The sequence below is a fragment of the Callorhinus ursinus genome, unplaced genomic scaffold, assembly GCF_003265705.2.
Source record: "Callorhinus ursinus isolate GAN/ISIS: 27379988/994484 unplaced genomic scaffold, GSC_fseal_2.0 scaffold9, whole genome shotgun sequence".
Taxonomy (NCBI): domain Eukaryota; kingdom Metazoa; phylum Chordata; class Mammalia; order Carnivora; family Otariidae; genus Callorhinus; species Callorhinus ursinus.
This window is the reverse complement of record NW_027397071.1, coordinates 57,865,488-57,892,942: the sequence shown is the minus strand read 5'-3', so window position 1 is coordinate 57,892,942 and position 27,455 is coordinate 57,865,488. Positions and strand designations below refer to the sequence as shown.

The 27,455-nt window shown below is 50.3% G+C and overlaps 1 protein-coding gene across 1 annotated transcript in view; it reads right to left on the bottom strand.

Moving 5' to 3' along the window:
- The window catches only part of DHCR24 (24-dehydrocholesterol reductase), a 28,224-nt gene extending 4,234 nt beyond the window's left edge, over positions 1–23,990 (bottom strand). Inside the window, exons 1-6 of the mRNA XM_025871718.2 lie at positions 23,655–23,990; positions 20,004–20,159; positions 12,019–12,124; positions 11,209–11,327; positions 9,050–9,313; positions 3,922–4,065 (exon numbers count right to left, since the gene is read on the bottom strand). Coding sequence (XP_025727503.1) covers positions 3,922–4,065; positions 9,050–9,313; positions 11,209–11,327; positions 12,019–12,124; positions 20,004–20,159; positions 23,655–23,885 — 1,020 coding nt within the window. The 5' untranslated portion in view covers positions 23,886–23,990. The remainder of the gene's footprint in view (positions 1–3,921; positions 4,066–9,049; positions 9,314–11,208; positions 11,328–12,018; positions 12,125–20,003; positions 20,160–23,654) is intronic.
- Positions 23,991–27,455: the final 3,465 nt, after the last annotated feature.

Below are 27,455 nucleotides of genomic sequence, written 5' to 3'. Positions count from 1 at the left end.
CCCTTTCTAGAGACACTTGATGCGCAGACACGCGGATGGGAGTACAAACCAACAGCTCACAGACGGTGGCGTCTAACAGCCTTGTGCTTCTCCCTTCCCAGAGTCTCGTGCGCAGCCAGCCAGGACACGCTTGCCCGTGGGTGCTACCACTGCCCTGCGGGCACCCACAAACTATGGCTCCTGGGACAAATCTGGTCCTCAAATAAAGCTCTACTGGGACACAACCATGCCCATGTGTTTTACACCCTGTCTGTGGGGGCTTTCGGGCTGTAAGGGCAGATCGGCCTCTAGAGAGACCCCATGGTCCACAAAACCCAAACGAGCATCTGGCCCTTTACATTGCCCTCCCGTGTGGACGGACCTTAATTGATTGAATCAGTTCTGTACGGATGAACATTTAGATGATTTCCAGACTATTCCAGTGAGTATCCTTTCTACATGTGTCTTTGCCCATTTACATCTTCATTTATCTGTAAAATAAATTCCAAGAAGTGGAAAATTCTGGTTCAGTGTGTGCCATTTTAGTAGATATTATTTCAAGAGCGTGTGCCACATCACACTCTCCCAAAGGACACCAGGGAGTGCTGTCTCCCCACACCCAGGCCAAACAGCGTCGTCAAAACTTCTGCCTCGCCTCGCCGTCATCCTGCGGGTGAAAGATGTGACTCCTGCAGTTTTGTTTTGCCCCGGCGTTAACGGAGTGAGACCCATCATCTCTCTCATGTTTAAAAGCCATTTGTATTTTTCCCTTAAAAACAGTCAATTGTTAGCCAAAAGCATCAGCTAGAACCATTCCTTTTCCAAAATCTCAACCTCAGAAAAGTTCCAGTTTTTAAACAGTGAGCTCCGACCTCCTCTTTTCAACCCTCTGCCTCCGAGTGACCCCAGGCCCCGTGTCCCTGGCTTTACTCCTGGCCCCCCGGTCTCTGCCTGCCCTTGCCATTTTCCTGGGTCCAGTCTGCTACTGGCCTGCTCTGCTCTGCAGGGCCCCACAACAGATCCAGGGGGCCGGGCCTGAGCCAGGACCCCAAGCCCCAAATGCAGGCCCTGTGGCAGTGGCATTAAAAAGAAACACCCATCACCAAGAACCCTATCCGGTGCTACCTCCCTGTATTAGGCAACCACTTACACCGGCTGAAAAGGAGGACAGAAAAGGGAAGGGAAAGAGGGGCTGCCCAGAACCCTTCAGTCCTTCCTTACGCAGCACTAAGCCACGCTGGAGTACTGAGAGAAGGTGAACTTACCAGGAAGGGAGATAAACACAACTGAGCTCGCTCTGTGCAACTGGTCCACTAAGAATGAAACACATACTCACGAAGAGGTAAATACTCCTAATAAGAGATGAACAGTAAATTCGTTCCAATCATTTAACTTACTAATTTTTCTTTACTTAGAACGTTAAATAGCAAACTTAAGAGAGACCACGGGACTATATTTGACGGTACTCTTTCCCTGATTTTTGCAACAGGCCCTGCAGATCATGTGGCTGGCCTCGACCCCAGGGTGACAGGATTGGACCAAGAGGTTCAGCATCAGCCTAGGTCACCTGTGATTGATTCAAGAGTGGATTCAGCAAGGAGGAACCAGGGTGGAGGGCTGCCCGAGGGAGGAGGAGTTCACCCCAGGGGAGGGGGAAAAGGCATGCACACTTGACATTGTTTATTACCCCTTCTTTCTAGAAGTCTGGGCTTCTGCAAATCTACTGTGGTGGATGCCGTGGTGCTCCGCCCAGATGCCCTGTGTGCAAATCTCAGTTGTAAGACACCCGTCCTACTAGACTCTTCCTTTCACCTCGGGAAGGACAGCCAGTGTGCTTCACGGCACAAAAATATAAGACAAACCTCATTATGAATCCTAGCTCTGTGGTTTAAAAAAAAAAAACAACCCACAAATTCTTACTCCTGAAACCAATACTACATTATATGTTAACTAACTTGAATTAAAAACACAAAGCAAAACACCCACAGATGCTTTGCTACTCCTTTCTTCAAAAGAGGTGGAGCGTGATTTGCCTCCCCGAGTGGGGGCTGGACTTGCTCTAACAGCGTACAGCGGGGCTGGCGGAGCGTGAGACGGGCCCTGCAAGGCCTCGAGCCTCCTCCTTGGTCTCTCTCCTGGACAGCTCCCGCTGCCCTGTCGTGAGGACACTCGAGCAGCCCACGTGGCAAGGAACGGAGGCCTCTTGTTAACAACCGTGTGAGGGAACCTTCTGGAAAACAGATCCTCCATCCCTGCGCAAGCCTGCAGACGACACTGGACTGCAACCCTGAGCCAGAGCCACCCAGATGAGTCCCTCCCCAATCCCTGCCCTCAGAAAACTGTGAGAGAACAGAAAATAAGAAGAAGAAATGGTCAGTTGTTTTAATCCTCTAAGTTTGGGGTAGCTCATTAGGCTGCAAGAGATAACTATACGCGATCTCTTCCTGAGTTGTGTTACTCCGGACAACCTAAGCCTCAGTTCCCCCCACTTGAAGAACGGAACAGACAGGAGGCCCCACCCCCCCGGGGCTGTTAGGAAGGTTGAGATAACGTGTGTGTGGTGTTCCGCGTCACAGCTAACACGTGCAGAGCAATTACTGTGTACTATCTGATGTTCTTCTCGGGGTCCCTTGCTGGTCCTTTCTTTTCCTGTCCCTTAAATGTTCTTGCTCCTGACAAAAACACACCTGCCACAACCTTAACACTGTTCTTGCCAGGGCCAAAGGGACTTCCAGTGTGTTCGGCATTTGGCAGACCACCAACCGCTCTGGGCCTTGACAAGGGCGCTCTCTTGGAGGTGGGGGAGCCCCGCGCTCCCAGGGCGCTGAGGGGCCCTCCGCTCCCCGCTCCTCCAAGCCCTCACCACGGCCCCATCACATTCGGCCTGAGAGACGGGCCCACAGTTAGGATGTCCCACCTTCTCCTAGGAGACTGTCAGGTCTAACCTCATGCCTGTCAGGCTGGTTTAACCTAGTCATCACGGCCTCCAGGTGCCCGGTGGCCTGCCACCACGAGGCAACATGTCCTAATCTGACCCCACCCGGCCCTGTCCCCTCATCTCCCAAGCCCTCCTCCATGTTCTCGTGGTCTGACATCAGCAAAGCCCCTCCATCCTCAGTCTCTTCTCTGGACACTGTCTTCCTCTGCCTGCTCTTAGCTGGGGGCTGGCTGGTCCCTGCGGGCCTCCACAGGGGCATCATTTCCTCTCCCATGACCGTCTGGGGTAGACGGAGGTGAGGGGGGCTCCTCCCGCGGCTTCGTTACCGCTTCCAGATTACTGTCCGTCTCCTCAGCAACTTTGGTGCAAGTTGCACAACACGACAAATGTACTAAATACCACTGAATGGTACACATTAAAGTGGTTATTTCTAGGTTCTATGACTTAGAAGAAAAAAGAAGCCAGGTAGCCCAGTTGAGGACCCACGCTCCGGCTCTTCCTCTGCCTGGCTCGTCGTGTACCCGCCCCCGCCCGTGGTCAGGTCCCTGCGCACAGGTCCCTCCCCACCCCCCCCAGAGGCCTTCTCCGTCGCCCCTCCTTAAAATGTCACTGCATCTCATCCCCTCCACACACAACAGCAAATTCTTGCTCACCTTTCAAGGCCAAGCTCGACGGCCAGCTCTGATCTTGGGCAGAACGAGCCGCCTCCCCTTCCCGTTCCTGTGGCCCTTCACCGTGCCAAGGTCTGTCGGCTTGGTGAGGCTACGGCTCCTCAAGGGCAGAGCAGGTGTGTGCGCTCCCAAGTGCCCGGCCCGCGCCCCACTCCCCGGCGCAGAACAGGTGCTCTGGGACAGGCTAAGTGAAAGCGGTCTGCTCCCCCCGGAGGACAGCGCTGTGGTGGTGTGTCCACGGGTGCTCCAGGTCCCTGGGACAAAGCCCCTCTTGCCCTACAGTCCTGGCCGGCCTGGTTCCCTGCCCGGCCGGCTGGGAAATCCGAGCCTCACCTGGAGCTCCCAGAAGATGCTGCGCGTGTGGCGGTGATAGTAATGTCTCAAGGGAATGTACTCCAGGCCCTCCCGGTTTGTCTTCAGGTAGTTCTCCACGTGCTTGAAGAACCAGGGCTTGTAGTAGTTGCCAATGCTATTCAGCTGAAACAACAGAGGGCACTATGTCAGCCCACAGACGAGGGCCTGGTGCCACCGGGCCGTAACGGTGATACCCGCTTCTGCTCAGCACCCATGGCCTTTTCAAAGCTTTCATGTCTGTCACCACCCTTGAGACTCTCGAGAGCCCGGTGAGGCTGAGCACAGCGGGCATTCTCTAGCAGAGCGAGGGTAAGTGGTGGCCGACGGTCTGGAGAGCTCAGCCACCCCTCCCCCTCACGGACAGAACCAAGGGGCAGACGCTGAAGGACACAGCGCCACGCGGGGGACGCCTTCCCTCCCTCCCTTCCTCCCTCTGTCCCACTCGGCCGACCCCGTCACCGGGTCCCGCGGCCAGCAGCACCGACTGACCATGGCACTTTCCCTGCCACCGAAACCAAGCCCCACGACCCTCTGGGTGCCGTGCTCCCCTCAGGCAGCCCCCTCAGTGCAGGAAGCTCACAGAGGGAACCTAACACTTCCCTGGCACCAGGCCCCCGGCCTCCAATGCCTAGATTTTATATTGAGACAGTCTTCAGTCCTAAACGGTTCAGGGCTCCACCTGCGGGGGCCCTGGCATGACTCAGCTTCTCTGGGCCTCAGCATCCTCACGCATGGAACGAATTCCAGGCAGGTGCTTTTGGGAAGAGGCAGGGCGGCGGCCTGGAAGGAGCATGGGCTCCAGAGCTGGGGCCAGACCCCGGCTCCTGTCACCCACCAGCTGTGTGACCTGGGGCCGGTCGCTCTCTCAGCCTCTTTCTTCACATATAAAACGGCAGTAAAACTATCGACATTGTGGGAGGTTTTCTGTGCCTACAAGAAATCACACCCACATGCGGCAGACACTTGGGCCCCACGTCAGACCCTGTTCTCTGGAGGGTGGGAGAGGCCCCCGAGTTTTATGGGGCAGGTGAGACCACACCCAGCTGGGGTGCAGCACGGGCTGAGGAGGGGCCGAGAGCAGCGGCCTCGGAGCAGAGGCACGATGCTGCCGGGGAACCGTCGGGGCATAAAGCCAGGAGCAGAGTAAGATGAGCATTCCCAGGGTGGCTCATGGCCCAGACCCATCACAACAACATGCTCCGGGCACTTGGCGTGCTTGTTCTGTATCCCCTCCGTGACCTTGCAAGGCAGAGCTGTGCTTGTCCCGCTGATGAGGAGACTGAGGACCATCAAGGTCGAACAGGGCGCCTGAGGCCACACGGCTGGCCAGGGTTAGGGCAAGGACTCAAGCTTATCCAACGTTGCACAACAAGGCCAGGGCTGGGCAGCGGGGGAACTTGAATGTGCTCTGGAATGTGAGCATTATAAAAACAACAACAACAAACCTATCACTATTTTCTCCCGATTCCAAAAGCAAAATAAATGCCTGTGGGAACTTCAAATGCTGCTGAAATACGCAACTTGGCATGAGAGACACCTTGCAGCCTCATCCTCCAGAGGTAACTATTAACACGGATGTGTACTCATTAGGTTTTCTTTTCTGTGCATACACGTGGATTTATAAAAATGGGATCGTCCTGTGCACTGTTTGTGGATTCGCTTGTCCTACTTTGAACACACGGTGCTGGTCCTGGGCAGGTCACTCTGAGCCTTGCTTTCAGCACTGGTGAAACGGAGCTATTACCTGCCCTGGAGTGGCTGTGGAAACCAGAAAAGCCAACGAGGAAAGTGTCCAGCATGGCGCCTGCCCACAGGGCACAGCGGTCAGTTCCCAGCCCTCTCCCCATCCTCTGCCCCCCACCCCCTCGCAAGCCCCTCCCCTAGGAGCCTCTGGCCCCCATCTCCGGCAGCAACACTCCAGCCCATGAGGGTGTCCCCTCGTGCAGCAGGCCACTATGCTGGCAGGAAACCGGGGCCACAGGGTGCCAGGATGCTGGGCTGAAGAGCCTGTTTGTGCAAGTCCATGTTAGCGTGGCTAGCGCAAAACGGCAAAGGACACCGTGCGCTGGCCTCTGCCTGCTGGTACAAGGGACAGTGAAACCCAACAGGAGCGGAGCAACCTGATCTAACCCCAGGTGTGGCCTGGCCACACACCTGGCAGCGGCACCAGCTGCATAATGGAATCGAGACTGGGGCATACCTGGGTTCGGGCACTCCCTGTGCTCCTTGACTCAGTAGGAACCTCCATGCCAGACAAGCCCAGGAGATGCTAAAGAACCCGGATGCTGTGTCTCTCCCAGGGATAGGTCCGCTGTGGCAGCCAGGCGGCCACAGGAGCTCCAGTTCTGGCTGGAGCACTCAGAGAGCACGCCCCTCCCTAGCCCCGGGCCTCCCCTGTATATCAGGGTGGGCTGCCTCCCCCCGGTGGCTCTTCTGGGCCTGCAGAGGGCCCATCCCAGGGCCAGACACCCAGGGAAAAATTCCTGAGCAGCTTGCCCAACAGGACTGTTTGGAAGAATGAGATGTCCATATGCCTAATGGCATCTGCCACTCTCCTCCCCCAACCCTGTTACTGACGGGCGTCAGGACACTCTGTAAAAGTCTTCAGCCTGGGGGCCCGGCCCCTCTCCGATTGACACCAGGCGAACCTTGCGGGTAAGACCGTGGTCTTCTAGGCAATAAGGGAATTGGTTATGCTGTTTCAACATTTTTAAATGTTGTACAAACCCCGCTGCCTGATTATAAACTTAGGTGGCATCTAATGCAGCAAACAGGTACCAGGGATGAGCACAGGGAGGGCCCCTCCGCCAGCCTCTAAGGGAATGCCTGGGAGAAGGCAGAAAACATCTGCACTAGATGTCCTTGCCAGGTGACCAGGTGCTAGGTGACCAGCACTGTGGGTCAGCAGAGCTGGGGCCTGGGGAGCGACACGGCACATTGGCTCTGTGTCTATGTCCAGTGTTCCCACTCCTGCTCCAGGGTCCCCATCCCCCAGCACCCACCATGGTGCCCCACCAGGAGGGGTCCTCGGTCAGTGTCTCTGAATGCTGCTGGATTACAGAAGCTGGTATGCTGGGGAAGTAACACTGGGCTAGGAGTCAGAGACCTGCCCCATGCTAGCCGTGAGTGCTCACAGAAGTCTCTTCCTCTCCAGGCCTTGTTTCCTTATTTAGAGAGGGAATTGCACCAGACGATTTCCAAGTCCTTTACAATTTTAAAAGGTTTTAAGTATACAGATATAGATCAAGAGCCTTAAGGGTACTTATCCTTTGATGTACTTTAAGATATTATTCTAATTATAGACAAAAGATGTTCATGGCTACCTTAATTAAAATCAGGAAAGACTGGGGCACCTGGGTGGCTCAGTCGGTTAAGCGTCTGACTCTTGGTTTCGGCGCAGGTCATGATCCTGGCGTCGTGAGATGGAGCCCTGCATCGGGCTCTGCGCTGCTGGGCATGGAGCCTGCTTGATTCTCTCTCTCCCTCTCCCTCTGACCCCCCTTGCCACTCTCTCTCTCTAAAAATAAATAAATGAATAAAAAGAAAAAGGAAAGACTGGAAGCAACTTGTATTTCCAACCACGGGGCCATGGTTCAGTAAATGAGAGGGCATTCATTCAACACAAGCGCTCTGCAGTCATTAAATGACAATTTTGAAGGCCATGTGACTATGTGGGGAAACGCTTATCACACTCAACCGGAAAACGCAAGTTCGAACAGCCGGTCACAGACAAAGACAAACGGAAAAAAATGTACAAAGAGATGTTCGAACCACAAAGGCAACCCGAGAACCGCAAAAGAAAATGAGATGCTATTTTTAACCCTATCAGATTGGCAAAAATGAAAGAGTGATCGTATCCAGCATCGGCAAGAATGTAGGAGAAAGGCCTATTGTCACACACCGTCGCCGGACGCGGGCAGAAGCACCACTGTTCTGAAGGACTGTTTGGCAGCGGCTGTCAGTGTGTAATGTGCTCCAATCCTTAAGTCAGGAATTCCAATTTTTGGACTCAATCCTACGGAAGTGCTTGCCCAAGAGGCCAAGGATGGATGTCAGAGAATCTTCAATGCAATCTTATTTGTAAGAGCAAAACATCTGAAGCAAGACAGATGTTCACTAGGAAGCAGCGGGCTAGGTCAGTTATTCACACGCCATCCTGAGTCACTGGGAGGAAAGGAGGGTGTGCCCACACCTTGAGGCATGCATCATGTTACAAGCAGTTACTCTGGGGGTGAGCCTGGGGGAAGAGACCCATTTTTAACTTTCCTTTATATAGTTCAACGTTGTGACACTACTTTTATAATTTAAAAACTTTAATGTATGCCCTGAAAAGAGAGGAAACAAATATACCCAACGGTTAGCAGGAGCTGGTTTTGGGTCATGTTTATCGGTAGGGTCTTCTTTCCTTTTACTCATTTATACTTTCCAAGTCTCTCATAAACACAAACGCTTTCACACGAGAGAAAAAAAGCTGCTATTGAAAATGACATCCAGGGCACCTGGGTGGCTCAGTTGGTTAAGCGACTGCCTTCGGCTCAGGTCATAATCCCAGAGTCCTGGGATCGAGTCCCACATCAGGCTCCTGGCTCAGCGGGGAGCCTGCGTCTCCCTCTGACCCTCTCCCCTCTCATGATGTTTTTCTCTCTCTCTCTCTCTCTCAAATAAATAAAATCTTCAAAAAAAAAGAAAAGAAAATGACATCCATCAAAGGAATGTCCATCTAGATTCTGAGGCATCAAATTCATTCTGCAAATCTCGGTTCTGTCATCTCGTGGAAGTTCACAGGACCTCTTAGAGCCTCAGTTCCCTCATCTATAAAATGGGGTTGCTGTAAGGATCAGCAAAAGGGTGTGCCTTCCAAGAGGCACACATGTATCTGGCAGGTGTTTGGGGCAGAGTCAGCAGATGCTTCCATCCCCATCTGAGACAGCTCTGACTGTAGATCCTAGGGCCCCAACCCCAGGTGGGCTGACTGAGGTCACGGCCTCCAAGAACGTGGCTGCCAGGCAGGGTCAGGGTGGGGGCACAGGCTCAGGCTCAGCCCCAGCCCACCAGAGCCTTCCTCTTCCCCAGACCATGGCCCTTGGCCGCTGACGCCCTGGCCTACCTTGCTGGGCTCTGCCTGGTCTGTCATGACCCCCGTCATGATGACGGCCTCATCCAGGGAGTAGAGCAGCCCTTCCACGAAGTGGTTCTCCAGCCGCTGGGACTCCCGGGTGAACTTGTCGCAGATAGCCTCCAGGCCCCGCACCGGCTCAAACCGAAGCCTGACGTACTTCTTGGCGGGGATGATGCGGATCTCGGCGGCCACCAGGAAGCCCAGGGTCCCACAGGACCACGGCACAGCGTAGAACAGGTCTGAGTTTTCCGACTATGAGGCAGAGTCAACACATGCTGAGAGCCTGCACCCCCAGACCCCGCAGTGTGGCACACAGTGAACAGGGTGCAGAGAACCCAGGGCCTCAGCTTACTTCCTGCTCTGTTGCTGTCTTGTTGTATAAACTGTAACCAGGAACTTCAGAAACAGGATTTTCTGGGCCTGTGTTCCCTCTGCAGCTTCAACTGCCCTCTGTACCAGAGATGCTCATGGAAAGCACAACCTCTCTCTTCCACCCAGGTACAGCCCCTGGACCACAGGCTGCCCAGAAAGAGGCCAGGACCAGCACAGCCCAAAGAGCCAAAATGGGGGATGAAGGGCTAAGGGTCCCAGGCCAGGCTAAAAAAAGAGCTTCCTAAGGGTCAGGGTCATCAGGGAACATTAAAATGGGCCATTACTAATACAAGCCTTTTTTAGTCCATTAGCTGTGGAATCCCCCCGAAACCCAGGGAAAGCACTAACACTTCCACGTGAACAGGTAAGGAAAGTGAGGCTCTAAGAGGTGACATGGCTCCCCCCAGCCATCCCACAAGTCAGCACAGAGAGGCCAGGATTCAGGCAAGGTCGCCTAACTCCCTACCCAACATTCTTCCTGCAAGACCTCATCTGGTTCCACAATTTGCTTCTAACCTTATCATTTCTTGTTCTGGTATTTGTCTTAGAGACAGACAACCGACTTTTCATCTGGCCATTCTCATTCAGGTTCTTTGATTCTAACAAAGCTCCTTTTAAAAGAGTCCAGCCTTGTTGGGCCCTTTACCAAGAGGACAGTCCTCTGTTGTCTCTGCTCATGCTGCATGCCCTTGGTGTGGCTGTGGCGGAGTGCAGGGGGTGAGGGCGGGGGACTGGAGCAGGGAAGCTCTGCAGCAAGCTGGCAGAAGTCTCTGGAACAGCAGAATTGGGCCGTCTGGGCCCCCACCTAACCACACTGTCGGATAGCAGCAGTAATAACCAGGTGTCTGCCAGGTACCCAGCTCTATGTTAGGAGTTTCACATGTGGCATCTCATTTCTCCTCCTGACAACGCATTTGTCAGACGAGGAAAACAGGCCTCAGGGAAGAAGTTAAGTCATTCATGAATGTTTGTCTCCTTTCTCTGCTAGTAATAAACAGGTCAGAAGGCAGGGCCCAAGCAAGTGTTTAGGAAAATGTGAATTGCTGTGAATCCTGAAAGGGGTCTCTCTTGTCTAGGACCAGGGCTCTCAAGCCTGCCCTGGACTCTCTTCTGTGAGGCCAAGAACGCTGGTGGCTCTCTAAAACATCTTCTTGTAAAAAGGGGCCATCTAGGGGCCCCTTAGATGTGCTCAGAAATGTGAGTTTGGTTAAAGTTTCAATCCTGTCCCACTCATTAGGGTAAAATGCCTTAAATGCTTGCATCCCACTCTGGGCAGCAGAATTATCTTTTGTTTCTCCAAAACAGCCCCTCTTGCCACCTTTAGTTACATCTCACAACATCTGGCACAGAGCTCTGTGGCTCGGGCCCGACTCACCCGAGAGAGGCAGAATGCTATAATAAATGGCTAAGGGCATGGATCTGGGAGCCTGATAATTTGGGTCTGAAGCCCAGCTATGTGGGATTTCCTAGCTCTGTGATCTTGGGCAAGTTTATTAACCTCTCTGTGTTTTAATTTCCCATCTCTAAAATATGGCTAATAATAGTACCTCGTAAAGTTATTGAAGGATTAAATGGCTTAATATATATGAAGCATTTACAACAGTATCTGAGCACATATAAGGGGCTATATCAATCTTTGTTATTATTATGGATACAGACCCAGACCGAACAGGTGTGTTTGAAAGGAAGCACCCTCAGGGTTCCTACCTCCCCAGCCCCAGGATCCTTGATGCCCAGGGCAGGCTGGTGGGGATATCCCCCATCTTGGAACTCACCGGTGTGCATCGCACAAAGCTGCCATCGGCTAAGACCAGCTCATAGGCAGTGCAGATGTGTTGGAACAGGCCGTACTTGTGGGATGACGACTCGATGCCCGTGCCCATGATCAAGCCCCCTGCAGAGACACGTGTGTTAGCCAGGCAGAGCTGTGGGGTGCAGGGTCAGGAGGGGATCGGGTAAAGGGCACTTCACAGGAGCTGGGGTTGCTCACAGCACAAGGGAGGTGTGACAGGACTGGCCACTTCGTGTAGATTTCCCATCTCTGTGGATGTGGAGAGCAGGAGAGGGGAGGAGGGGCTCGTACAGGAGCCTGGGGGGCTTCCCCGAGGTAGGGGGACCTGCAGGAGAGCCTGTCAAGGATGCTCACACCCTCACCTCTATCCAGACCCCACCTCAATGCCTGTGTGCACTCATCTTAAGAGGGACCTTAACGAAACGGGGCGGGGGGGTGCCTGGGTGGCAGGAAGCTGTGTCCTGTGGTATTTCCCCTGGAGAAGGAAAGGCATTGGGGACCATGAATCCTGCAGAAGGAGAGACAGACTAGACTTATTCTGTGTGCTCCTCAAGGCAGAACTGGAGTTACAGACACGTGTCACGGGGACACAGATTCGCACCAGAGAGAAGGTACTGCCTGAGAACCTGAGCTGCCCGGGGACAGAAAGGCAGGCAGCCAACACCCTGCCTTTGGAGCTGGGTGAGCAGACACAGGGACTTCTGTCACAGACGGGATAGCAGCAGCCCCCACACCGACAAGAGGTGCGCCACAGGGCCTCAGCTCTGACCCTCAGCCTGTCTTGAGTCCTCACCCACTGTGAGGTCATCGAGCTCGGGCAACACAGGCAGCGTCCAGCCAATGGAGGTCAGCAGGGCGGTCACTTGACCCATGGTCACCAAGGGCTCCACACGGACAATCTGTTGACACAAGAAGAGAGACCCTGGGTCACCGGGAGGCTGCCAGGGGTGCTGGGGGCCTCTTCACACAGAAGGAGTCACCCGAGATCTTCCCACACAATCACGTAGGATTCCTGCATGCCCCTTGCAGCCTCTTGCTAGAACACGACACTGCCTTTCATTGATAGCGAATGCGGTTTCTGGTGCTGGGTCTGCTGGCATTTGACCGTGTTCTTTCAAATATCTTTACACTTAATACTTAGTTTATTCCTCTTCCAGACTATCAAAGAAATACTCTTTTATTTGAAAGAAGACAAAAGTCATCCATCCTACCTCTTCATGTTACTCTAGCCGTCAGTGTTAATGCTGGAGTGTCCCTACATTCAGGCTTTTTCTAACTGCTATTTTGTATGTTGCAATACAACACACACATAAACACAAATTCAAGCACACATACGCATACTTTTCTACTTTGCTTTTTAAAATTTAACGCTATGACCATCATCCCTTGCCACAGAATATTCACAGAAAAAGGAAACCACAACTTTTAATGGACACATCCATATGCCAACAAGTGGACTTCAGCTTCCAGCCAAGGTGGAGCAATGGGGATCCCCTTTACCCTGCTGCCCAAAAGCAAGAAACTGACAAAATGAAACAAGAGTTTTCAACAGGGTGGACATCAGATGAAGTTAATGACCGCTGAAAAGACAGGAAACAAAACGAGGGGAGCTCTGTGAACACCCAGGCTAATTCTCTGGACAGTGCAGGGAGGGGAAAGGCAGAGGGGCCCAGGGAACTCTGTGCTGAGCACCACAGAAGACCAAGGTGAATAGGGTTTGTAGAACAGAGCACTGGAGAGGAGAGAACTGCACAGACAGAAGACTCTGAAGAACTGCAAAGGATGCCCACCGAGCATTCAGCAGAGTACCAGTCAGTGCAGACACTTAAGGAAATTACCTGAGGCTGACGCCAGGGAAAGTGGCCCTGGAAAGGCGAACAGGGCCAGGGGCTCACCCAGGGAAGGAAAGAACATCTGTTCTCACAAGCCAGACTGGAAAACCCCTTGGTTCCCAAGGCAATGGGTAGAATATGATCTTGCCTCGGCAGTGGCGGGATAACTACCCTTAGACTACACGCTGCTCTGACCTCACCGGAAAAATCAAGACCCTACAGGATCAAACTATTTCCCAGTAACATAGCTGTGCCCCAGAACAAAGCTCAAGAAGATTTATAGGAATACAAAAATATCTAGCACCCGGGGCGCCTGGGTGGCCCAGGTGTTAAGTGTCTGCCTTCGGCTCAGGTCATGAAAGCCCCTCAGAGGCAGGAAGATTTGACTCATAACAAGGAGGAAAATCAATCAATCTGTTGTGATAAAATAGGCCCAGGTTGGACAGAGATGTTAAAATTAGCAAACAAGAACATTAAAATAATCATTATAAACCAGTAGTTATACGACTATATTCCCCATATTCAAAAAGTTAGGTAGAGACATTAAAAAGATCCTAATCAAACTTCCAGAAATGAAAACAGCATCTGAGATGAAAGACACACTGGCTGGGATCGACCTTATAGGAGGAAAGAGCAGTGCACTCAAGCACACAGCAATCAAAATTCTCCTAAATGAGACACACAGAGAAAGAAAAAATGTTTACAATTTTTACATGGTATCAGTGAGCTGAGCTGTGGAACAACTTCAAGAGGTCTCATATCCATGTGATAGTCCTCAAAGGAGAGAGAGCAGGGGGCAGAAAAAAATACTTGAAGAAATAATGACCCCACATTTTCCAAATTCGATGAAAATTATAATGAATCCCAAGCACAATAACTAGGAAAAAAATGATACCAAGGCATATCATAATAAACTTGCTCAAAACTAATGATAAAATCTTAGAAGCAGCCAGAGAGAAAGAAGACATGTTACATCCAGAGGAACAAAGACAAGGATGAGAGGTTTCTTGTTGGAAACAATGCAGGAAGGAAGACAGTGAAGTATCTTTAAAGTACTGGGGGAAAAAAACCTGTCAACCTAGAATTTCATACCCAGTAAAAACAGCTTTCAAAAACAAAGGCAACTTCAAATGCGTTAGGATGGATTATCAAAAAGCCGAACAAACAAAAACCCAGAAAATAGCAAGTGGAGGCGAAGATGTGGAGAAATGAAAACCCTCGTGTCCTGTCGGTGGGAGTGTAAAATGGTCCACCTGTTGTGGAAAACAGTGTGGTGGATCCCCAAAAAAGATTAAACATAGATATGGTAATTACCATATGGTCTAACAATTCCACTTTGGGGTATATACCTCAAAGAACTGAAAGCAGGACTCGAAAAGGTATTTGTACATCTGTGTTCCAAGGGACATTATTCACAATAGCTAAAACGTGGGAACAACCCAATGTCTGCCAACAGATGAATGGATAAGCAAAATGTGGTACATATATACAATAAAATATTGTTCTGCCTTAAAAAGAAAGGAAATTCTGCAATGTGCTATCATATGGATGAACTTTGAGGATATTATGTTAAGCAAAATAAGCTAGGCACAAAAAAACAAATACTGTATGATTCCACTTAGGAGATACTAAGAGTAGTCAGAATTGTAAAGACAGAATTTGTAATGGTGGTTGCCCAGGATGGGGGTGAGAGGAGAATGGGGAATTACTGTTTAATAGGTAGAGTTCCAGTTTTATGAAATGAAAACAGCTATGGGAATAGACAGTGGGGATGGCTGCATGACAATGTGAATGTATTTAATACCACTGAAGAAATGTACACTTAAAAATGGTTAAGATGATGGGGCGCCTGGGTGGCTCAGTCGTTAAGCATCTGCCTTCGGCTCAGGTCATGATCCCAGGGTCCTGGGATCGGGCCCCGTGTCGGGCTCCCTGCTCAGCGGGAGGCCTGCTTCTCCCTCTCCCACTCCCCCTGCTTGTGTTCCCTGTCTCGCTGTGTCTCTCTGTCAAATAAATAAATAAAATCTTTGAAAAAAAAAATGATTAGGGTGCCTGGCTGGCTCGGTTGGTGGAGCATGTGATTCTTGATCTCAGGGTCATGAGTTCAAATCCCATGTTGGGCATAGAGCCTACTTAAAAAAAAAGGTTAAGATGACAAATTTTATGTTACATGTAGTTTCTCAAAATAAAAGTTGGAAAAGAAATGAAGGCAAAAAAATAAAAAAAGAAAGACATGTTTTCAGACATACAAGCTGAAAGATTCATCACTAGCAAAATCACCATACAAGAAATGTCAAAGGAGTTCCTTCAGACAGAAGGAAAATGAAACCAGATGGTAATACAAATCCACATAACAGAATGAAGAAATGGTAACTACAGGGGTAAGCACAGAAGATTTTTTCTTATTATTTATATTTCTTTAAAAGATACCAGACTATTAAATAATAATGCATGGTGGGGTTTACAACATATAAAAGTATGACAAAAACAGCACAAAGGTGGGGAGGAAAGAACCGGAAGTATATTACTGTAAGATTCTTAAAGTATACACGACATAGGATGCTACCATATTCACTATGGTAAGTGAAATGCAGACTATAAATCCTAAAACAACTGCTAAAAGAACAAGACAAAGTTACAGCTAATAAGCCAACCAAAGAGCTAAAATGGGATTTCAAAAATTATTCAGTAATCCAAAAGATAGGGGAAAAAAAAAAAAAGAAAAAGGGAACAAAGAACAAAGAAGAACATAGGAAACAAAGAACAGGAATGCCTGGGAGGCTCAGTTGGTTAGGCATCTGACTTTTTTTAGTTTTTAAGATTTTATTTATTTATTTATTTGAGAGAGAGAGAAGTAGACTCTCTGCTGAGCAGGGAGCCCTGACCTGGGGCTCGATCCCAGGACCCTGAGATCATGACCTGAGCCAAAGGCAGATGCTTGACCGATTGAGCCGCCCAGGCGCCCCAAGCATCCGACTCTTGTCTTGATCTCAGGGTCTGGCATGTTGGGTGTCCCTCTGGGTGTGGAGCCTACTAAAAAGAAAATAGAACAAGGTGACAGATTTAAACCAAACCCAACTGATAATAACACTAAATGTAAATGTATATGGTTTTTTGGGTTTTGTTTTTTCAGAGAGGGTGTGAGCAGGTGGGGGGTACAGAAGGAGAGGGAGAGAATCTCAAGCAGACTCTGTGCTGAGCATGGAGCCTGACACGGGGCTGGGTCTCATGACCTGAGATCACAACGTGAGCTGAAATCAAGAGTTGGATGCTCGGGGTGCCTGGGTGGCTCAGTCGTTAAGCGTCTGCCTTCAGCTCAGGTCATGATCCCGGGGTCCTGGGATCAAGCCCTGCATCAGGCTCTCTGCTCCGTGGGAAGCCTGCTTCTCCCTCTCCCACTCCCCCTGCTTGTGCTCCCTCTCTTGCTGTGTCTCCCTCTCTGTCAAATAAATAAATAAAATCTTTAAAAAAAAAAAAAAAGAGTTGGATGCTCAACCGAATGAGCTACCCAGGTGCCCCTGTAAATGGTTTTGACATCTTGATTAAAAGGCAGAGATTGTCAGATCGTATTAAAAAGCAATACCCAACTATATGCTGTCTACAAGGAATACACTTTAAATATAAAGGTACACCATGCCACCACTAGTCAAAAGAGAGCTGGAGTGGCTTTATTAATAATATCAGATAAAGTAGATTTCAGAGCAAAGAAGATAACTAGGAATAAAATCAGTCATTTCATAATGGTAAAGGTAAATACATCAAGAGGACATAAAAATCCTGAACATTTATATACCTCTTAACAGAGCCTCAAAATACATGAAGCAAACCTGATGGAGCAAGAAGAGAAATAAATCCACAGTCACAGGCAGAGATTTCAATATCTCTTTCAATCACTGATAGAACAGAGAGAAAATTCATAAGAATACAGACAACTTGAACAACACTGTCAACCACTTTGACCTAATTGACATTTACAGTACACGCCACCCCGAAACATTTTTTTAAAAATTGCACACGGAACATCTACCAAGACAGCCCATATTCTGGGCCATAAAGTAAGTTTCAATAAGTTGAAAAGCATTCTAATCATATAAAGTAAGTTTTCTAACAATAACTGAATTAAATTAGAAACTGGCAATAGGAAGATCTCTGGAAAATTCCCAAATATTTGGAAACTGAATAACATGCTTCTAAATAACCCACGGGTGAAAGCAGTATCAAAAGGGAAACTAGAAAGTATTTTGAACTGAATAAAGATGAAAAAAGATTCCAAATTTGTGGGATGGTTTTAAAACAGTGCTTAGGGGGAAATTTATAGCACTAAACACCTATATTAGAAACAAAGAAAGGCCTAAGTCAATGACCTCAGCTTTCACTTAAAGAACTAGACCAAGAAGAGTAAAATTAAATGTAAATCAGAAAGGACTTAACAAAGATCAAAGCAGAAGTCAATGAAATAGAAAACAAAGTAAAAATAGAGAAAAATCATTTAAACTGAAAGCTACTTCTTTGAGAAGATCAGTATAGTTGATTAACCTCTAACCAGACTGGTCATGAAGAAAAGAGAGTAGTCACAAATGACCAATATCAGGTATGAAACATGTGACATCACTACAGACTTTACAGGTGTTCAAAAGACAGTAGGAATATTACGAATAACCTAATGTCAATTCATTATACAACTTGAAATAGACAAATACCTGTAGAGACACAAACTGCCAAAGCTCACCAAGAAGAAACAACTGAAGAGCCACCGGGCTATTAAAAAAATTAATTTGTAGATAAAAACTTGCTCACAAAGAAAACTCCAGGCCCAGATGGTTTCATTGGTTAATTCTACTAATTACTGCATGAAGAAATAATACCAATTTTATACAAACTCCTCCAGAAAAAATGAAAAGAAAGGAATACTTCCCAACTCATTCTTAGGGACTTATGAATCTACAGTAATCAAGACAGTGTGGTACTGGCATACACATGGGCAAACAGATCAACAGAAGAGTCCAGAAAGAGACCTATGTATACGGACAACTGATTTTCAACAAATGAGCAGAGGCAATTCAGTGGAGAAAAGATTATCTCTTCAACAAAAGGGGCCAGAACAATAGGAAATCCACACACACAAAAATATTTTTTTCACTCATATTTCATACTATATGCAAAAATTAACTCAAAATGGATCATGGTCCTAAACGTAAAACAGAAAACCATAATACTTCTAGAAGAAAACAGGATTAGGGCAAGACGTCTTAAAGAAAACATCACAAACACGATCTATGAAAGAAAAAATTCCTATACTGAACTCCACCAAAATTAAAAACTTCTGGTTTTCAAAAGAGAAATCAAAAACTGGGAGAAAATATTTGCAAATTGCGTATCTGATGAAGGACTTGTTTCTAGGACATCTAATAAGAAAACAAACAACCCAATACAAAATTTTAGCAAATTGACCAAAAAAGATCTACAAATGGCAAATATGCCCAACATCATTAGTCATTAGGAAATGGAAGTTAAAACCACAATGAGCTACCCCTACACACCCAACCGTACCAAGTCTGTGACGATGTGGAGCCATGGGAACACTTGTGGGAATGCAAAATGCTACAGCCACTTTGGAAAACAATTTAACAGTTTCTTAACAAGTTAACCATACACCTATCATATGATCCAGCTACTCCACTTCTAGTTTTTACCCAAAGGGAAGGAAAAGCCTATGTCCCTACAAAGAACGTACATAAATGCTCCTAGCCACTTTGTCATAGCCCCAATGTTCATCAATAAGTGAATGGATAAACAAACCGTGATCTCTGCATACAACGGAATACTTCTCATGAGTAATGCCGAATGCACTTCTGATACATGCTTCGACATGGATGAATTTCAAAATAATTATGCTGAGTGAAAGTTGCCAGACAAAATAAAAAAGAGTACATAATGCCTGATTCCATTTATATGAAACTCTAAATACAAACTAGTGATGCAAAGCAGGTCATTATTTGCCTAAGAATGTGGCAGGGGCGGGGGGGGGGTAGGGAGGGGGCTAAACAGGGATTAGCAAGGGGCCCAAGGAAACTTCGGGGGCCAATGGGTATGTTCATTTGTCCTGATGGTGGGAATGGCTTCACGGTTCCATACATATGCCAAAATTTAATATTGTTGGACACCTGTGCAGGATTGCATACCAAGTATATGTCAATAACGCTGCTTACGAAAAAGGAAAGACACAGGGACATTAAGCAACATGGCCAAGGCCTCAAAACAAAATGTCATCATATGGATATATTATATCTAATAATCCTTACCATTAGGATGCTGTGCTGTCTTCCATTAGAAACAGAGCTGTGAAAGGGAGATAGGGAGGGAGGAAGGGAGGGAGGGAGGGAAGGGAGGAAGGAGGGGAGGAGGGGGGGGAGGGAGGGAGGGAGGGAGGGTGGGAGGGAAGGGAGGGAGGGAGGGAGGGAAGACACAATCCCTCCGTGTTGTCTTTGATTTAAACTTACTTCCTTTTTCCTTGTGCCAGGTTTCAAGAGAAATTACTGGGCAGGCCACAGAGCACGCACATGTAAGGCTATTAACAAGTGGGTCCCCAGGAAGCCTGGAAGAAGGCCCGCCTTTCCTCCCACCTCCACAGTCCTCTTGTCATTAGCACACTTCCTTATTGGGAAGGGATAAATAGGTTCCATTTTGTCTCTCACCTTTGCCCATGATTTCCCCATACTTTTTTCCTGGAGAACTGCTGACAATCAACAAGTCTCCCTGAGTTCAGCGTGCCCACCTGGGGGATGGGACTCTGACTGATCTCTTCCAAAGCTATGAGGTTTTGAAGGAGGGCGGAGCCTTCTGTGAGGACCGGGATCCTCTGGCTACAATTGCCTCCCTGTGAGTCACTCACGGCAGGGATAGCATCCCACCTGCTGCCAGAGCCTGGGAACTCGGCCCCTCTCACCTGTTTCTTGGTGTCCACCTCCAGAATGTCCATCAGGTTGATCATGATGTTTTTGTGTGTCTTCTTGTACTTCCCAACCCGCAGCGAGACAGTGAGCCAGCCAGGGCGTCCCGTGCACATGAAAGTCTTGCTGCCCTGCTCTTTCCATTCCTGCACCTGCAACCATGGGACAGAGGCTCAGCTAGCCCTGCCGGGGGCTTCCCAGAGCGGCTCGCAGCCCTGCTTTCAGGAGAGGGAGCTTGGAGGGATGCCTTCACGTGTCAACAAACATTTACTGAGCCCCCGCATCCTGCCGGGCCCTGGAAGGCCCACAGTCCTTTCCCTCTGAAACCTCCTTGGCTAGCGGGGCGAACAGAAAGGCTGAGGTGTTGCCACACCACCGAGCAGGACGGAGAAAGAGCGAAAACCCAGAATCAAAGTGCTTCTGTAAGCAACCCTAACTGGGCAGCTCAGCAAAGGCTTTGTAGCGGTAATGATACAGCTCCACAAGTGATAACCATCCACTGGGTGCCCCCGCTGTGCCAGGCACCCAGCACCTGCTATACGCTGGCTCATTTACTTCTCACAACAACCCCAGGAGCGGGGAGTGGCCAGCCCCCTCTTGTAGGGGAGAAAGCCAAGAAGCAAAATAACTTGGCCACTCAACAATGAAGGGCAGAGCCCGGATTCACAACCGGGACTGTCCAACTTCAGGCCTGGAAAGACAGACGGGCTTGTATTAATAGTCAAGAATAGAATAACAGTTAACACTTACTGGGCCTGTGTGCCAAGGCCCGTTCTAAGCATGTGTATGTGTTAACTCACATGTCGTCACTTGGAGGGGGAGAGAAGGGGCAGAGGAGGACCACCAAGCCGATGGAAGGAAGAGCTTTTGCAAAACCTCCACTGTAAGTGACCACGGCACACAACACAGAGAGCAAATGGCCCAGGAGATGCCAAACCCATCAGGAACACGAAGTGTTCCCTTCCTGTGGAGACGGACATCTGTTGCTGTGACCTCTGACCATCTGTCTCCTCTTCATATGCTTCTAACAGTCCCATCTTCCTTTGGTCCGGGTGATGCCGAGTCTCCTCCTGCCCCCGAAGGTGGAAACATGACAAAGGTCTGATTCCATCCTCTGGCCATAGTGACCAGTTCAGGGATGGGCCTAGGGTCCAAGTCAAGACAATACGGCCAGTTCTAGGAGAGACACTCTCCTTTTACTGGGATTGCTAAGCCGGTTGGATGAAACTGCTGGAGTTTCCACAGGGAGATGGGCCTCCCTGAGAATGAAGTCAACCCAGAGGAAAGCCGAGCCAACAGAGGGTGGATGGATGGAAAGCCAACACCGGGACAGGGGCTCCTGGATCTAGTCATACCTGAGCCAGTTTTATTCCTGGGCTTTTCAGGACCTGGGTCAATACAATCACTCTCTGCTCAGGCCAGTCTGAACTGAGTTCCTATCACATGCAACCAAGAGTCGTGGAGGAGGCTGCATTGAAACTGATGGGGCAAACAGCTCAACACGGAGGAGAACTTTCCTAACCATCAAGAGGCCAGGGTGCCCTGTGAATAGAGGTGTACGAGCAGAAGAGGGTTACTGAGGAAGAGATTCCTGTGAAGGGACCAGAGGAGGGATTCCATGATGAATGGGCCCCTGCCTGACTCTACGATCCCAGGGCTTCATATGTACTCAGCGGTGTGGGAAATGGATTGTGGGTGCTGCATTCCAGCAGTTGGATGGGCCGCATGAAGTGAGTGTGGAAGCCTTAAAGCTTGAACCACCGGTTGGACTGGATCCTGATGGGAACTGAGCAAGAATTTGGGCCGGGAGGCAAGGTTGTACAAAGTCCCTCTTGTGATGTGAATATGTGCAAACCAGAGAGAGGTGGGGAGGGCCAAGAAGAAGGTCAACCAGTCAGGAGGCTATTATCACAAGCCAGGTGTGAGGCAACAGAACCAAACCTACTGGGTGGAATGGGAAGGGATGGGAAAGGAGAAAGGTCAGAGTTGAGGCTCTAAAACCAGGCTGACCTGGGTTCCAGCCCCATTTACTAGCTAGATCACCTTGAACACATGACTACCACTTCAGTCTCAATTTTCCCATCTGTAAAACAGGTACAAGCCCTATCAGGGTTGCTGTGAGATCAGAAATGATGGACATCAAGGGGCATGGGCTATGGCACATGGCAAGCCCAGCGCAGTGGGCTGGTTTGGCCGAGCCCCTTGTCTTCCTGTCCAGTGAGAACCTTTGGCTTCGTTTAGGTAAACAAGGGCTTCATACACACTCAGCGGTGTGGGAAATGGATTGTGAGTGCTGCATTCCAGCTGTTGGGTGGGCTGCATGAAGTGAGTGTGGAAGCCTTAAAGCCTGAACCATCGGTTCGACTGGATTCTGATGGGAACTGAGCAAGAATTGGTCTGGGAGGCAAGGTTGTACAAAGTCCCTGGGCTGCTCTGGGCCAGGCCCCAAGGGCCAGAGGTGAGTTGGCGGATGGTCCCTGCTTTCCAGGAGCTCACGCTCAGCTTGGAGGGGGACGGGGCAACAACAAACAAGCAAATGGGAGAATCAGAACCGTGGATAGAGTTAGGAAAAGAGGGCGCAGTTGGGGAGGGAGGGTAGGTAAGGCTCTGGAGCTGTGACTGTGACCAGATGAACCCAGGACAGCCCATGCAAAGCAGTTCCAGACGTTGCATTCTGCCCCCAGCCCGAGGTCTTACCCCTCCTAGGGGTGGCCCCCAGCATCCATCTTCCCACTCTTGCTTGCTGCACCCATCACCGCGGGCACAGAACATGGAGGCTGCTCTACCTGCGCGGAGCTTCGTGGCAAGAAACAGAAGCTCTTTGCAACCAGACACTCCTAAGAGGGACGTCAGGAGGGGCAGAGAGAGCCAAGAATGCCGAGGCCCCAAGCCCAGGCCAACCCTGGGTGTGGAGAAGGGGGCTCCACTGTGAGCAGCAGCAGGGGCCCGGGCTCTGTGGGCGCAGACCCTGGGGAGGATGTGGAGTTACTGGGGATGCCTCCTCAACGACTGCGCGCCACTGCGCGCCAGGCCCAGGGCCGCGAGGCTCTTGACCCTGGCTCGGGGCTACCTTCTCACCCTGGTCTTCGTTCTAAAGAAGTCAAAAGCTCCTTGCTGCTACAGAGTAAACTCTAAACTCAAGACCCCGCCCCAACCTAGTTCCTTAGGGACTTTCCACCCTTCTCCGCCTCTGGGCCTTGGCTCACACCCCAACCCTCCACCAGACACACCTTCCTCCTATCATTTCCCCTACTTCCCAGTGTCTAGTGCCAGCCCCACCGCCCAGAAGCCCTTCCGTCTCCGAGATCGCGCGGGCCTGGAGGCAGCCACCTGTGCACCGCTCGCCCTCCCCTATCTGGTGATCCTTTATATCCCTCTGGGGAAGCCGCACGTGCTCCGCACAGAGTAGACACTCCATCAACACCGAGCAACGTTTTGTCCCCTGAATGCCTCTGCTCACTCCGTTCCCTCCCCGGGAAACCCCCACCATCCCATTTTGCGTTCCAACCCACCCCCCTCCACCGCCGCCTCCTCGGCGAAGTCCGGGCTCCCGGTGCACCGCACGCCACCTCGCGCCCAGCGCGGAGCTCCCCGCGCACACGGCCGAGTCCCGCCGACCCGCTCCCGCCCCGCTCGGCGCCGCACACCTGCTTCTGGATGTCCCGCACGCGCTGCCCGTGCAGCCGAGGCGCGCTGCTGAGCTTGAACACCACCCAGGCGCGCACGTAGTAGTAGATGTCGAAGATAAGAGAGAGCGGCAGGAGGAAGAGGCACACGAACACCCAGCGCTGGTGGATGAGCACGAACTCCAGCCCCTTCACGCGGACCCAGAGCAGGAAGAGCAGCGCGCACACGGCCAGCGACACGGCGGGCTCCATGGTGGGGCCGGCGGCGCGCCGCGCGGGGGAGGGGGATGCCGGCTCGCGCCGCCTGTCACCGCCACCCGCTCCGCGCCCGCCTGAGCCCGCGCCGCCCGCCGGCCGCTCCCGGGGAGTCGGGGGCGGGGGGGGGGGGGGGCGCCCCCCCCCCCCCCGCTTGGCCCGGGGCCCCCCGCCGCGGGGGGCCCGCCCCCCCCCCCGGCCCCCCCGGGGGGGGGGGGGGGGGGGGGGGGGGGGGTCGCCTCGCCGCCTCGCGATTGGCTCGGGTCGCCAAGGTTCGGTGGGCCGAGACCCGGCTGGCGACCAATGGCGAGCCGCGCCGGGGATCGGACCAGGAAGCCGCGGCTTTTATTGGCTGCGGGAGTCAGGCCGCTCCACCCTCTCCTCGCAGACGCGCTGGGAGGGGTGGTTGGGGAACACGCGCGCTGGTGGGGTAAACTGCGCCCTGCGGCGAGGGAGGCTGCGGCGGCGCGGGCGGCCGCAGTGGAGGGGCGGGCTGCTGCCGCAGCTCCTCAGGTGACGCCTCCTCGAGGGTCGCGCGTTAGGCGGTCACGCGTTGGGTTGCCTCGGAAGGGGTGCGCTGGGAGCGCCCCAGGGCCCTGGGTCTTTCACCTTGCAGCTTGGCCGAGGACTCCTGACCTGGCCAGGGAGAGTGCAAACTTGGCCTTGACTGCGGCAGTCAGGTCGTTCCGTACCCGCAAGGCCACGAGATGCACCGTTTCATTTCTCAAGGCGCTCTCTGTAGATTCATTCGAGTTCTACAGCAGTTCTGGACGGTGGGCACCCTTACTTACCCCTTTTCCACTCGGCTGAGGCAGAGAGGGAGGACCCCCAGCCGCTGTGAACGTTCTAGCGGCCACTGTGCCCGGCGGGAGGGGAGGGGGGACGTGCCCCGGGGGTAGGGGTAGGGTGCTCCGGGGCAGCCTGCACCGCGGACCACTGACTGTTATCAGTAAAAGGTTAAATCCAGTATCATTTGCGTTTCACCTCGATCCTTAGAGAGACCGTTACCTCTTCTGAAATTTTAGGAAGTGTAGGAGGTTTTTATTTTGGGAGCTAAACCTGACTAATCAGGTCCTACACTGGTCTTGCTTACGAATCCACTTTCTTTCATCTTTGCAGGAACATGCACTCTTAGGAGGTTTCCTGGGCCCCATCATCCCTCATTTCTTCAGTGCTTTTGCTCCAGCTGGCACCTCTGGAATGCCCTTACCCATCCCCTTAATAGAACTAAACTTAGACATCCTCAAAGACCTCTAGAACTACACTTCCTTCCCTTTTCAGGTGCTCATAAAACAAAGTGCATCCGTCATGATTCTTACACGTTATTTTGTAATTCTCTTTATGTGTCTCTCATCCTGGCCGACTGAGCTTTAGGGCATACGATGTGTCCTCGTTCCTTTTTGTGTTTCCAGTTTCTAGCACAATGCTTGATGCTAGTAGACACCCTAGCGTTTTTTGACCAATGAACGAATGAACAATGTAGGCAGAGGCTCAAATATTCGATAATGATCAAAGCCCAGATGGTGAAAGGCTGTTTTCATTGGGCTTTAAAAATGAATAGTCTTAGACCTATGTTGTCTTATACAACAGCTACTAGCTACTGGTATGTGGCTAATCTAAATTGAGATGTACTTTAAGTGTAAAACACACTGGATTTCAAAGGCAGTACAGAGAAGAGAATGCAAAATATTTCATTAATAATTTTTATATTGATTATATGTTGAAATGATGTTTTGATGTACTGGGTTAAATAAAATATTAAAGTTGATTTTACTTGCTGTGTTTACTTTTTAAAGGTAGCTACTAAAAAATTTAAAATCATGGATCTGTCTCAAGTTATATCTCTAGCAGCTCCAATCAAGAGGGGGCAATTGAAATGTAAAGAGGAGAGCCACTATGGAAAATGCCTTTCCCCTGGGTTCTGTCTGAATTCAAATGTTGGAACTGTTAGAGAGGGTTTTACTTTAGAAGCTTAACCCCCGGGGTGGGGGGGGCTGGGTGGCTCAGTCCTGGGATGGAGCTCCCCATCAGGCTCTCTGCTCAGCGGGGAGCCTGCTTTCCCTCTCCTTCTGCCCCCACCCACCCACTCCAGCTCTCTCTCTCTCTCTCTCTCTCTCACTCACTCTCTTGGTTTCAGCTCAGGTCTTGATCTCATGAGTCATGATCTCATGAGTTATGAGATGGGGCTCCTCCTCAGTGAGGAGTCTGCTTGAGATTCTCTCCTGCCCCCTCCCCCCACCCCAAGGCACATGCTCACTCATGCTCGCTCTCTTTCTCAAATGAATAAACCTTAAAAAAAAAAAAAAAAGAGCTTAACCAGTCTGAGTATTGTTGGGGTATGAGGTAATCTGGAAAGTTAAGTTCCACCTAAAAATCGACTTTGGACTAAAGTGTTTAGTGCCTTGTGGGAGAAATTACAAAATTACTGGTAATCAGAATAGTTTCACCCTTGGGAAGAGGAGGAGGACCCCTCAATAAGTAAAGAAGACTGAGCTTTAGGGGACAACTCTCAAAAGAAAAATCAATGAAAAAGTACTCAGAACAGGGGCGCCTGGGTGGCTCAGTCGTTGGGCATCTGCCTTCAGCTCAGGTCATGGTTCCAGGGTCCTGGGATCGAGCCCCGCATCGGGCTCCCTGCTTGGTGGGAAGCCTGCTTCTCCCTCTCCCACTCCCCCTGCTTGTGTTCCCTCTCTCGCTGTGTCTCTCTCTGTCAAATAAATAAATAAAATCTTAAAAAAAAAAAAAGTACTCAGAACAGTTGTTAACCCAGCCTGCATGTTCTCATTCTCTCTTCCTGCCTACCCGCCTGCATCTTTGATTCTTCTTTTGTGTCCCCATAAACCTCAACATTTTGGGCTACTATTGTCGAGGCAAGAAAAATAATAACCTCAAGTTGGGCCAATTAATTAACTTTATCTTTTAAATTAACATATAGTGAAGGTGCTTATCGTTTGCATACAGTTTATGAATTTTAGCACACGTAAGGGTTCTTGTAACCACCAACACAATGAGGATCTAGAATAGTTTCGTTATCCCAAAAAACTCCCTCCTTTGAAGTTACATCCTTCCCCCACCTTTAGCCACTGGAGACCACTGCTGTGTTCTCAGGAGTATAGTTTTGTCTTTTCCAGAGGTCAAGGTCATACGAATGGAATCATGCAGTTTGTTATCTTGGGCCCATTAATAGTTTTTAATGGATTTCTTATAGTGGTAAAATACACATAACAATGATCATTTTAACTGTTTTTAAGTGTACAGTTCGGTGGTATTAAATACATTCACGTGGGGTGCCTGAGTGGCTCAGTCGGTTAAGTGTCTGCCTTCAGCTCAGGTCATGATCTCAGGGTCCGTTCAGTGGGGAGTCTGCTTCTCCCTCCCCCTCTGTCCATCCCCCCCCCCCCCCCCGCCCCAGCCCACCGTGCATCTTTTCATGTGCTTATTGGCCATTCAAATGGAGAAATGTCTGCTGAAATCCTTTGTCCATTTTTGAATCAGCAGCTTTTTTTAATGTTGAGTTTTAGGGGTTCTCTGTGCATTCTATATATTAACCCTGATCAGATATATGAT